The sequence below is a fragment of the Dama dama genome, chromosome 11 (genome assembly GCF_033118175.1).
Source record: "Dama dama isolate Ldn47 chromosome 11, ASM3311817v1, whole genome shotgun sequence".
Taxonomy (NCBI): Eukaryota; Metazoa; Chordata; class Mammalia; order Artiodactyla; family Cervidae; genus Dama; species Dama dama.
In genome coordinates this window covers 33,083,304-33,096,568 of record NC_083691.1, presented here as the reverse complement: position 1 = coordinate 33,096,568, position 13,265 = coordinate 33,083,304, and the positions used below count along the sequence as shown (strand labels likewise).

At 49.1% G+C, this 13,265-nt stretch overlaps 1 protein-coding gene across 4 annotated transcripts in view; it reads right to left on the bottom strand.

Annotated features, from left to right (window-relative positions):
- Positions 1-13,265, bottom strand: part of AGBL5 (AGBL carboxypeptidase 5) — a 28,912-nt gene that overhangs the window by 3,831 nt on the left and 11,816 nt on the right. For all 4 annotated transcript variants that reach the window (XM_061154995.1, XM_061154993.1, XM_061154994.1 and 1 more), the window contains 10 exons: positions 12,319-12,579; positions 11,902-12,073; positions 11,501-11,664; positions 10,763-10,940; positions 10,365-10,543; positions 9,498-9,954; positions 8,837-9,006; positions 8,378-8,513; positions 7,481-7,683; positions 6,653-6,867 (listed from right to left, as the gene is read on the bottom strand). In XM_061154995.1, coding sequence (XP_061010978.1) covers positions 6,653-6,867; positions 7,481-7,683; positions 8,378-8,513; positions 8,837-9,006; positions 9,498-9,954; positions 10,365-10,543; positions 10,763-10,940; positions 11,501-11,664; positions 11,902-12,073; positions 12,319-12,533 — 2,089 coding nt within the window. In that variant the 5' untranslated portion in view covers positions 12,534-12,579. The remainder of the gene's footprint in view (positions 1-6,652; positions 6,868-7,480; positions 7,684-8,377; positions 8,514-8,836; positions 9,007-9,497; positions 9,955-10,364; positions 10,544-10,762; positions 10,941-11,500; positions 11,665-11,901; positions 12,074-12,318; positions 12,580-13,265) is intronic.

Below are 13,265 nucleotides of genomic sequence, written 5' to 3'. Positions count from 1 at the left end.
CCACTGCCTTGAGTTCCCCCTTTATTCACCTTTGCCATTACCAGTGTCCAGATACAATCTTTATCTCTCATCCAGGCTTTTAAAAAAATATTCTCCACTGGCCTCCCAAGCTTGAGTCTATTCCCTTTTATAATCCATCCTTCACACAGGTGCCAGAAATTATTATTCTAAAATACAGACCTGATCAAAAATCATTTTGGCTCAGACAAGGGGGAGATGCTAAAGGTCTTTTACAGGATAAAGTCCAAATGTTTGAACATGGCATTCAAAGCCCCACCTACTGTCAGTCCAGTCTACACACCCTCAGTAGGATGCTGACTTGATCCTCTGCTATAGCTTCTGTGGCTACTGGCTCTGCTGTTCCTCTGCAATGCCTGTTTCTTCTTCCAGTGAACTCTGAACATCTTATATGTCCCATCTCAAATGTCACCTCTATGAAAGCCTGACCATTAACAGTAAAATTAATTGTTCTCTTTTCTTCAGTTGTTTTTTGTTCCCTCGGCAAGTAACTGTTTATGGTTTCCGTCTCCTTAACTAAATGTTAGTATATGTAAAGTACTTAGAACAGTGCCTGGCACATATGTTAGCTAATATTCTAATTGAAACTTTGAGTTTCTTGAGGGTAGGGACCTGATCTTTTTCAACACTGTATCTCAGGGCCTGTAAAGTACTGCCTGGAAAAACAAAGACCTTAAAGATTTTGTTTGCCTGGAGAGCAGACACCCACTGCAGACCATGAGCTGACTCAGCAGTCCCTGTCTAAGGGCATACGGTTATACTCTTACGGGGCAACTCTCTTGGTCCCTTCTTTGTGGCTAGAGCCTCACTGCTACAGATTCTGAAAGGCGGGGTCCCAGTTGGGTGGATGGTGATGAGAAGCGGCAGGGAGGTATTGAGGCATGGCAGGTCCGTCCTCATCATAGGGGGACGGCAGGTTCCAAATGTTCTCAACCAAATGAGCCATTAACTTCTGTGGAGCGGAATTTGATGCTGGTTACAGGATGCCAGCTGACTTTTGACAAAGCAACATGTGTTACATGTAAAAAGCCTCATCTAAAAAGTAGGAAGTAGGTAACAGGAGTATTATCTTGTTTAACTACACTAGCAGTGACAAGGGTACTTCTGGAACGTTTCCAAACCAAATTTTAAAAAACTGATACTTGTATGAAAAAGGACGAGAAAAAAGGGAGAGATCTCAGAAGGAAGCTACTCTAGCTTTGAGGAGATTGCTGAGATGCTGGGTACTAATTAGAGTATAAGACCATAGACAGGAGTCAAAAATAACCAGACCTTAGGGGGCTAGTAAGAGTTGGCACAGTGATGCCAACAAAACAACCGAAGCCGGAGACTCATGGCCGCAGTCAAATAACTTGGAACATTATCCACAACCAGAGACTCAGAGATACTGCAGAGCCTAGACCTTGCTTGTGGCTTCAGTCAAAACAGGGATGTCAAAAAAAAAAAACACAGGGATGTCAAGATGCTGTCAAGTGACCGTACACTCGAGTCACTTCAAGTAATGAACTTTATGACAGAGGGAGAAACAGCAGGAGATAGATGATCTGAGAAATATCTATACATAGAAGGATGCTGGAACCATGTTAGGGGATGAAATTTCACCCTACCCCAAGAAAGGATAAAAGAGTGCAGGCAAGAGAGTGAAGGCCTCTGGGACATTTGTAGGTTCCGATAAGGAACCAAGTGACACTCAAGAAGATACAAAGCAAAATGGGCAAATGATATAAAAAATGCCAAGTGAAATGTAGGGATCAAGGGAGAGATATTAAGAATACATCTCTGGAATCCTGCCACTAAAGAGAGTTTCAGGATAGGAGACAAGTTTGCTTTAGGAGAGGCTTGATCTGAAAAATGGGAGGCATTTAAAGGTAGCACGTCATCACTTAAAAGCCTGTCTTAAGATGTGGCGGGGCCTGCCTGTAAATTTGGCAGCGTAAGTACACAGCCCAGCTTTTCGTGTTTTGACTTCTGGGCCCTGGGGTCATCCAGGCTTATCCAGTCTCATTGTGACAAGAATTAAAGGGAGGAGCTCCAACTCTTCTTGGTTCTAAACTAGAAACAGCAGCTTAAGGCTGAGCGCAAGTGGTGATGGGACCAGCTGTGCATCTGTGACCAGTTCCGAGAGGGTGCAGCGTGGTCATCAGCCCCAAGGTTCCATCTGGGTCAGTCCTGGGCAGAGGCCCAAGATGCAGAACTAGACTGCCCTCACCATCGTGTGAGTCAGAATGGATATTCTGAGGGCTCACAATTCTGGAGCAGTTGTGTACCCTGTGCTTAGGTCCAACATCATCCCCACTTTCCCCAGACATTTTTAGAACTGTCCCTCCAAGGAGCACTCAGGTCTCACTGGATCCCTAGGATGATCACAGACCTGATTTATGTCCTTTGAGGGGTGGATAGGCAGACAAGCCTCCATTCACCTCCCAGCTTCTTGCCTTTTATTTGTTCAACAAATATTTGGAAATCATTTAATAAGTGCCAAGCGTGTTGCTAGGTGATAAGGGAATGAACAGATGTGTTAGGAAATGTTTCCTGCCATCAGATAAGTTTTAGTCTAAGGGCATACGGCTATTTAACATGAAACTTTTGTTTTCATGGGAAAAGGTAAAAGTGCTGATGGAGCTGGAGGCTTCCTATGTCCTTTGACTCACTTCTCAAAGGAACCTCTACTCATCATCGGCCTTGAGGTGCTCCACCAAAAGCTGCCAGCCAGATGAGACAAGGCAGCATGGAGGCCAGGAAAGAGTTCTGGTAATCTCAGCTTTAAGTGCCAGAGCTGGGATGGATTAGAGTGGCATGGTAGGCTGATGGTTGAAGGCTCCCTGTTTTACTCTCAAGTCCCTGCCTGGTCTTTACAGCAGTAGCCTGCTGTGTAGGCTGGAAGGGGAGTGCCTTGAGTGCAGTTTAGGGAGGTCCAGGTCCTTGCCTGATCCTGAGAGCAAGTGCCTCCTTCAGTCATGTGTCCTGGGCACCTCGCTGGTGTCTCTCCACCTCCAGCCCCTCAGCCTTATTTTCATGAATGCATAGCCAACAGGAGGAATAGTTGTTTACTCTCCACCCTCTACCCAGCAGGTCCTCCTCTGAACTGTCTGCATCCGCTTTCACACCACTTAACTGCCCACTTTAGCAATGGCATTACCTATTCCCCAGTGATTCTGGCACTATAGCCAGGGGAATGCTAGGAGGCAAGGCCTACTCAGGCTCTTCCAGCCTCCTGCCCCTGCAACATTTCTATTCACCTCAAGTTGGCTACTTTTTGGCTTCTAAAATGTCATCCCCCAGCCTCTGAGGACAGACCCAGCCAGACTAGTTAGTTCTTTGAGGCCCTGCCTTGAGCTGCTAACTAGGATACCTAAATCTTGTCTGAAGTTTTCTGGATAGCCCAACCTCATGTTCTGTTCTAGCTAATAAAGGACTGGCATTAACTAACCTACAGTTACATGGGATATCATTTTTTATGCATTAGTGGGAATTTTCCTAAAAATAAGTTCGTAAGTTAAAAACAACCTTCAGCAATCCTAGTTTGGGGATTTGGAAGGTGTATTTACAGATGCTTTTTAATTAGATCTCAGAGAGATGAGGGTCATGGTTTTCTTATCTTGGAAGACAAAGGATGCCTAGATGTGGTGAGGGGCCAGGAGCCAGGTGTGTGGAACCAGGAGATGTCACAAAGCTACAGCACAGGACAAAATGAAGAAGTTTTCCCAAGGTGAGTTGAAGATGCCAAGTCCAGTACCACAGTATGCATCAGAGGTCCCTATCCCAAGCCAAGGCCAGTCTCCCATCCTGGAGTCTTATCAGAGACTTTGAGATGGAAGTGGCAAAACTGGAGCACCAGCAAATGCTCAGAACACAGGAGTCAAGATCCCTGGGTCTGCTCTTTAAGCACCTTACAGTATTCCTGTTTGGCATTATTAGGAACCTTCCTGACCTCTTGAATTCAGAGAGAGTTTCTTGTTCTTACAAATATTTATGCAAGTCCACAGGGTGTCCTGATTCTCAGACCAGCTCTCTTTCTGCTTCTAAGCTCATTTTACCTGGGGGAATATAGCTTCTCACTTGGTTTTACCTGCACCTGTACGTGGAGGACTCATATACAACTTTGATGTCACCTTTCTGCAGTTTGGCCCTTTTTCTGCCTGTGAAAGTGAAAGACACTCAGTTGTGTCTGACTCTTTGCGACCCCATGGAATTCTGCAGGCTATAATACTGGAGTGGGTAACCATTCCCTTCTCCAGGGGATCTTCCAAACCCAGGGATCGAACCCAGGTCTCCCGCATTGCGGGCAGATTCTTTACCAGCTGAGCCACTAGGGAAGCCCTTTTCTGCCTGTAGGCCATCTCCATATAGCTAGCTCATGATATCCAAGCATGTCTAAAATAGATAAACTCAGCACTCTTCTTTAGACAATGTCTTAATGTGATCATGACATACTGCTTTAGCTTGTAACCATGAAGCTCTCTGTCTTTCTCTTCCACAACCACTGAATCCCTCCACTTGTTTCTATTATATACCTTCATAGACCCTGGTACAGGCACTCATCACCTCATGTATAAACTACTGCAAAGACCCCATCTCCCATCCCTGCCTGATTTCTATATAAACAGTTCACAGACAGCTCGCTTAAGCAGATCTTTTGTTCCCATCCTAAGAAACACAGTCACTGCCATATGTCTTGTTAACCCATAATGTCTTTTGTTTTCAAGACATTTCGGCTTCTTCCTCCCACCTTTCTTCCTGATTTCCATAGGGAAGGGTTTGCTCTTCGAATCAGCTAGTGTGCCTGCTTGTCATCCTCTCTACACATAGCGCTGGTCCTGGCTATCACTCTCATCTCTGGAGTGTTCTTGTTAAACCATAAACCACACCCATTCCTCAAAACCACTTCTCAACTGATCATCCTTTGGGCGATGACTCTTGTGTTTATCCACAACAGTGGCCCCCGAGTTCCCCGCTTACAGTGCACTTTTCTGCTGTGTTTACAGCCCTGTGTCCCTTAGGAAGTTTCCAGTCAGTCTACCAGGAGTTACTTTGTACTGACTGTGCCTATTTTCTATTAGTTATTTGGGGGAAGTAACAAAGAAACAGAATACATGTTTCTCACTCAAGGAGCTTAATACAGCACTCTACATTGGGGTGGGGGGGGTGGGTGGAGCAGGGAAGATGTTAATAAAATATTGACTAAAAACTGCCCAGAATCCTTCAGTGATGACCTAGAAAAGGCTCTTTACTGTTTCCTTTTGTAGTCAGGGAAGATTTATGGTGCTCATATTCCTATGTGTTGAGAGAAAAAGAAATTAAAAGAAGAAAAAATATCCAGATTTAAGATAGGAAACTCAAGTATGCCAGAACGCAAAAAGACACAAGTTTGAATAACTGCCACTTAATAGCTGTGCAACCTTGGGCCAGTTAACCTTCAGCACCCTCAGCTTCCTCATCAGAAAAATGGAAATACCACCTATCTTCAGGGTCCTTGTAAGGATTAAATGAAATAAATATGCAGTACTATTTTGTTCACTGTTTAATGCTATTTAAATATAATGCATTATTACTGCTTTAATACTCAAAAACAGTGTACAAGTGTCCTTTCTCGATGAAGAAAGACTCTGAGTGGGGCTTGGAACCTAAGCAGAGGTAATTATGGGATCTGCCAGGGACAACATCTTATTGGTCAAAGCTGGTGAGGACCACCTCTCTCTCTCCTGTGGCTGCTCTAATTAGCGGTCATTTCCACAGCCACTGACGCCAGGGCAAGTTTCTGCTCTGCACCAAAAGCTTTGTTGCAAGCTAAGCAGCTGGGAAGTGTTGACAAGGACAAGTGCAGCTTGAAGACCAGCAAAGCTGAGTTCTAGTGTATAAACCTCTATACTCTGGCCAGACTGCCGCAGCCCAGAATCCATGTACAATGTTGATTTCTGATCTAGTGTTATTTCCAGGAATACCACTGCAATAGTCGCTCTACTCCAGTCCAGGTCACTCCCAAGGAACAGCTTTGAAGTCCTTTTCTCTTCTTTTTCCCTAAAGGCCCACCTGTTTCTGGTCAAGTAGGATCTTATTGGCCAAACCTAGGGGCACAGTTGAGGGACTGTGGCTACCGCTGGAAGGGGCTGGACTGTGAGCCTAGTATAGAACCTGTCTGTAGTTGTTCCATGTTTCTTTGGAAAAGCGAGCATCCTTCTAACACTTTCTGAACAGGCTCTGAAGCCAAGAACAAGTTCAGCTGTAGAGACCCTGGGTAGGATTCACCATCTCTGCATGGTGCTGAGACTGACTGTGAGGAAACCTCCTTATCCTTCCTGCTCCCAAGACTGACCGACCCTGTCCTTGACGTGGAGGCTCCGTGTCTCAGCATGACCCTGCTCTAGCCAGTGAGTCTTCCTTGGGCACTTCCTGCCTCCCAGCAGTTGCTGAAACCGAAGACCCCGGACTCCCGCCTCTGCCACACATGTACCGTCTGGAGCTCATGCCGCAGGGAACACCAAGGTCGCAGAAGAGGCTACAGATTCTGCTACAAACTAATTTTATTGATTCACCCCTTGGTCCCAGGCTGAGTGTGCATCTTCAAGCTCTCACTTCCCCCAGCAATGCCCCAAACAACCGAACACCTGTTGCAGGGGCTCCCAGACTAGCTTACCTCTGACGGGGCCCAGCACCCGGTGGCTGACCTTTTGGGTGCTAGAGCCCAGGCCTGGCAGCCCCACAGGCCGGCTGCCATGAAAAGGAAAGCTGGGGGAGTTCTTCATCTGTGGAGAATTTTGTTGGCTGCTGCTGCTACCACCAGCACTTGTGCCAGTACTAAAACTTCGTGCGCGGCTCAAGGTGTTTTCAGAGCAGGAAACAGGCAGTCCGCTGCAAGAAGCAGACACCAGTTAATCCTGGGCCAGGAGGCTGTCTTGCACTGTCCTCCCTGGTCTGATGCCCAGTACAGCGTCACCTCTGGGGTGAAAAGGCTCAGGGACTCATTCCGAGGTGGCAGGGAGGAATCTATGTCCACAGATTAGGAATCTAACCTGGGGCATCTCAGGCTGCCTGGGGGCCCTTGTTCACACGTGCACACTCCTGCTGAGAATATACTAAGAGCCATGTGGGCTGGCCCTGGGCAGCTTTAACTCCCAGTGAGGTCCCCGTTGTCACCCTGCTACTTCCCTGGCCCCTCAGACATTCACAACCATGGGAAGGTGAGACCCACACCCTAGTTCTACTCGATTTTGTGCAGGGCTCTGGAGCAGGGAATCCCCTAAACCTGCTTTTCCGACATCTTGGAAGTACGTAGTGCTCCGTAAATGGGAAGAGGATCCCATTCTCCGAAAAAGGCACTAACCTTCCTAATCTGAATTCACCCTAGAAACATTCACCATGTGGTTCTTTTGGAAGTTGGGAATCACACAAATTCCTTGGAACTCTTTGCTCTAGAGCCCTGTTCCGGTGCCCCAGCCTCTCCCCACCCCGTCGCTCGTCTTACTTGTTACTCCTGGGTGGAGTTCGAGAGCCTCTCCTCTTGCTGACGCCCACGCTCACAGCGGTGCTCAGGCCTCGGCTGCTGCGCACGTGTTTCAGCATCCAGGCCCGGAGGTTTGTGAGGCTGCTGTGCTCCGACAGCACAATCCGGGGCCATGGGTTGCACTCCGCCATGTCCAGAGCTGCAATGGCCATGGCTCGTCCCACCTGTGGGGAGTCCGGTTTGGCTCAGTGTCTTGGTCTTCCAACCCAGGAAGCTGTTTCCATTCACGGGTGCTGTGTTGGCTTGGGGTGCACAGCCCAATGGAAAGGACGGAGAGGCTGGCCTCACATCTGCTCAATGACTCTGTCAACTGTGGTGCTCAGGCTCTTTACTGCAAAGTGGATTTAGGGCTGTCCCCTAGACTGCTGGCCGTCTGGGGCCCTCGTCCATTATGAGCAGGGACAGGTGGGCTTTCGGGATGGCCCCAGGCAGGAGTTCTACCAGCAGGAGAAGGCACTGGGATCTCTTCTATAACCCACAGTTCTTTCTGTTCCATTCATGTGCCCCAGGACACCGGGATCATCAGGACCTCTGTAGAGGGGGTGCTTTGAACTCAATAGGGAATTAATCCAATAGAAGGGGGAAGACAAGCTCACAGGCAAAGAATGTGACTCAGCTGTGCTAGGAGAGTCTCTATGGCAGGGCTGGGGATCAGAGTAGTGCCCATTCATCCCCTCGATACCTTTACAGTCAGAGGCCTGGTGCCTATTAACTGAGGAAAACCACCACCATGGCTGAGAGGTGAGACGGCGACAATGGTGAGCCTTGCCTCAGAGGACCTGAGAGTCAGGTGGCAGAGGTGAAGGCCTTTCCAGACTTTGAGGTTCCCCTTTCCCCACTCATCCCCTGCATTCGTACCTGCTCAAACAGTTCCACAGTGTATCTGGAGGGGAAGGCCGGCGGGGGAGGGGGGCTGGCACGCCCATTGTCATGGCAGGCGGCAGGGATGCTGTTTACTGAGCGTCCAGTGTTGTAGTTGCATTCAAGTGTGTAGCTAAGACACGGAGACCTTTATCAGACAGAATCTGGACAGAACCATGGGGGACAGACTAGGTGGTCTATGAGATAATCAGCTGGGGTAGAGTGTGCACAAATAGAAAGGGCTGATCCCTAGCAACTAGCAACTGACCCTGGCACTTTATCACAGAAGAAAGGTCCCCCAAAAGGTACTGTCCCAGACTTAAAGACAACACCACAAACTGTGAATCTGTCCTTTGGGAAGACATCATCCATCCCCTGCCCCTCATACACCCTACACTGGGTTATTGTTTTCTTTGGGCAGCTATTTCGTCCACTGTATCTCAGTTTCCACCCAACCTGTGGATTATCCCTGAGGCTTTGTAGATTGCAACCCGGCCGCTTCCCTCTTTAGACTGGCCATCTCTGCGGTCTCGGGCATACATGTTCTTCTCTGAGAAATTGCAGCCCTGGAAGTCAAAGTGGGCTGAGTTCAAGGAGATGAGCTTTGGATACAGCATATTTTCCACCTGTTTGGGTGAGGAAAAAGGCAACTCAGAAGGAGAGACAGAGAGAAAGAAAGGATGGGGCAAGGAAGAGATGCCTAGTGTGGGGTCACGTGCCTTCACACAGCAGACAGACACCTTCAGAACCATCAGCAGTAGTCAGCATTGCTTACATCCTCACTGAATGTTTGACAATATTTCTAGGTGTTGGGAAGGTATGATTCTACCTCTTTTTAAGCCCTTCTCTCTGATAATATAAAATTCTCCTTCTCCCCTGGTGTTCCAAACTCTAGAAAACCTATGATGCTAGTAGCTTGATCTTCTTTCAGAGGTCATGATGTAACACAATGAGGTGCTGACCCTTCTTGGCCCCTGGAGCTCGCTCAGAATAAGCTGCCTCTTGCTAGCCCCAGGCCTTCCTGCCAGAAGGCCCTCTTCCCTCCATTCATAGCCTGACCTTCATCTCCTGACTTGCAACACTCCCCACACTCACATGACGTTCTGCAGATTCCCACCTGGGTGTTCTCGTCACTAAAGCTGTTTCCATACATGAAGCAGCCCCTTTTGGAAGCATGTCCATGCAGGTCCACATAGTAAGCAACACCGCTCTCTCTGGGGGGGATGGCATCGGGGGCCAGTTGCTCCACCTCAGCTGACTCCTGTGGCATAATCCACATGCTGTTGGGCTTCTGCTCGGCTGCCTCAGTCTGTGTCCATGCCTCAGGTTTATCCCCGCTGGATGAGCGCCCAAGATGAGCTCTGTTTTGGAGACTGTCGGCTTTCTCAGGGTCAGAGAGGGGAGCATCAGGAGGGAGATGGGAACTGTGCTGGTGCTCAGAGGGACTCTGGGAGTTCAAACGGGAGTGCACGTGGTGGTAGAGAAGCACAGCTTTAGCCCCATAGATGGCCGGGTGTAGGACTGCATCAGGCTTCAGGTACTGACGGTTCAGATTCACTCCACGTGAGTCTGTGCTGTAGGGAGACAAGGACCAAAGCAGGGGCTTGAGGGCTGGTCCAGCGAAGGAGACACATGGCAGATGGAAAGGAAACTGATTTATGAAATGAGAGGCTGAAGCTGCAACAGGAAAGACAGAACTGACGTTGGCCCTCTCCCTGGTCAGCTGTTATCCCTCCTACAGAAATCTAAAAGATAGCTCCCTCTACCCAGATGGATCTATGGGTATGCTGGATTTACTCCCCTAGAAAGTGCCACTGGATGGGATCATATTTGTTCTCGGCTCACCGGATGATCACAGGGACTTGCCTGTGTTAGGGTGCAAGAGGACTGGGAACACAGACACTAGATACGAGGCTAACAGCTGCCACTGAGATGCAGGTTATGAGGGGACGGGACAATCCATGTGGCCGGGCATGCTTCTTACCGGTAGTGACCCCGGACGACCCCATCGGGGTTCAACATGGGAATCAGCTTAAAGACAAACAGGCGACGTAGGGTTTGGGCCCGGGGGTCGTCAGGTCGAAGAATGAAGTCCAGAAAACCGTTGAAGACAAAGCTAGATGGAGTCTCCCCAGGATGTACCCTACTGCTTAAGAAGAATATCTGAGGTGAAGAGGAAAGCAGTTATTAGGTCATTTGCTGGAAAGCCATTGGATTTCCAGCTGGTTGAGTATGCAACTGGAGTAGGAGCTGTCACACCTGCCTAAGAACACAGGCTGAGGTCGTGTCCACGGGGCCAAGGGATAATATGAGCTCAACCTACCAGCGGTGCCCAGGGCTGGGCCAAGGCCAGGGTGCTACCTTTATGCTATTTCTACTCACTCTCTTGCCTGTGAAACGGAATGGTCGGGGGGTGCTGGCATCAGGAAATAGCTGCTCTAGACGGGGCTCTCGATCTTCTCGAAGCCCATGGCAGGAACTGATCGTCAGTAGATCTACACGAAGTCCATCCAGAGAATAGCAGAGGGTCTCCCGGTGGTAATAGATGGTATCCAGAGGGCTGGAGGTGTAAAAGTCATTAAGCCAGAAGTCCCTAAGTCCTACCAACCAGTGGGCATGGTCACCAGCCCAGGATTTGTAGGATCTGGTCCTTCACCCTAACCTTTGGGGCCTTCTAGTCCCTCACAGTGTTAAATGAGCCTGAGGATTTGGGTCAGGTCTACACTGTCAGAATGCAGGGAACAGGACAGGATGAAGTTAAGGTTTTATTCCCCAGTTTATGGTGCCCTAAGATAGACTACTTTGCATAGACACAGAGAGGTGGCCTCTCTTGGGGCAGGAAAAAACAAATGTGTGCTGAGCAGTGGCAGTGCTGGCTAAATTCTGGGTGACTGATGGGAGCTGGGATATTAAGAGACTTGAAGTAGGCAGGTGATGAGTGGATGGTGGGATGTCAAGATCACACAGAAACATTTGTCAGGGGTACCCGAAGTCCCACATGCTGTACAGAGGAAAGGACAGATGAGAGTTGGGGTCAGGGCTCTGAGGGCAAGTTCCAGGAGTAGCAGAGGTGCTCTGCGGTCCAGGACTATGTGACAGGAATAAGAATGGGGTTGGCACCTGCTATGGGTAGGGTTGTTCTCCAGAAAGCGCTGGTCTAGCTGGTTTAGCAAATCTTGGCAGTCACTGTAGGAGAACGGGTAGCAGAAGGCGAAGAAGGTGGTGGCTCCACGGCCTTCCACAAAACGGTGAACGAAGGATAACACAAATTGCGTCTCTGTCATCTGAGGAGCAGTGGAGGAAGAGGAAGGGGCAACACACCACTGGTGTCAGAACTAAGAGCCTCTGGTTGACCACCAGGAGCTGACCTCACACCCTCGTCGCTTTTACCAACACCCCTCCCTCTGCAATACTCTGTGACAACCAGCTCCTTCTGGGCTTCCCGAGGCAGGGGCTTATCTCAGACTCCAGCTGGCACCAGAGGAACCCAAGTCTGTCTTTCCTCCTCATGGAAAATTTACCTCAAAGGTAGGCCGGTCTCGAATACGTTCCCAGCGTGGCCGAGTGGGCAGTGTACGCACAAAGGGAGCCATGCCCTGGGAATACAGCTTGCTTTGCTTGTTCATGTTCATGATGTTGATCTTGATGAGTTTCCCTGGAGTTCCTCCTCGGACGCTGAAGTAGAACCATGACCTGAGGGCCAGAGGAGGAGAGACACATCATTCTACACAGGAGGGTTGGAGAGGGGCTATGTGGGGGGGGTGGGGGGGACTGGAGCAAGCCAAACCGGGAAAGGGCTACTGGGTAGAGAATGAGGAGGGGGATGGGGTGGGAGAGGAAGGATGGTGTGCTGGCACGAACTCTCAAAGGGCTAACAGGAGTAGGGACGTGGGGCCCGCCTCTCTTCCTTCTCCCACCCTCCATTACTTTCTTCTTACCTGTTCCCATTCTCAAATTCCGTTTCAGCACAGTCCGGTCGGGTCCACACATTGAATTCATAGTCAGGGGAAGAAGCAATGCTGCTGGTGGAGGCTGAGGCCCCACCTGCTACTCCTTCCCCGTCATTAGACACAGATTCCACCTTCTCCACATGGGCTAGGTTCCCTGAATCAAAGCGAGAACTGAACAGCAATCCCCCACAGCGCAGCTCCATGGTGGGGCTGGGAAAGCATCCTCCTGCACCACTCAGGCCCTGAGAGCTTGGAAAAACATGGGGTAGGGAGGAGAAGGAAGAAAAATGAAAACGTGTTCTTTGGGTATCGCTGCGTAAATGAGAGCTCCTCTAAGGAAGTACCATAAGAAGAGGCTCTCTTACCCTTTAAAAAAGGTATATGTGGCCTTCAGCAAAGACCAAGAATAAGCAATATTCTGTCCCCACACTAAGGGTTGTAACTGACCTCAAAGGACCCTATTTTACCACAGTGTGGCTATTCCAAAATGAAATACTCAATGACTTAAGTATGTCCAGAAACACTAGACTCTAAGCTTCTTTGCAGCCCAAAGATGAGAGAAGATAGAGAGGTCCAACTGCCCAAATCTAGCCATGATAGACCAACTACAACATAACGCCAGCTAGAAAGATGGGCCATTCTGGATCTCTGGTTCCTAGGCTGGCTCCCTGCTCTGGAGAAGAGCCGAAGGGAGAGAACCAAGTTTCTAACTTGAGATCGACAGCTCTCTCTCCCCACTCCTCTGCTTTCACAAGTACTGACCTGGCATTCTGCTGCTGCTCCCTGAGCCCTGGAAGGGCTGGTACTTTTTTTTGTTTAATTACCCCATGCCTATTAATTATGAAATAAAACTAGACATGTGGCCTATGCCAAGCCAAAGTTAACTGGGCAGAAGCCACCTGCTCACATGGAGACTGCAGCTTAATCCCCCTAAC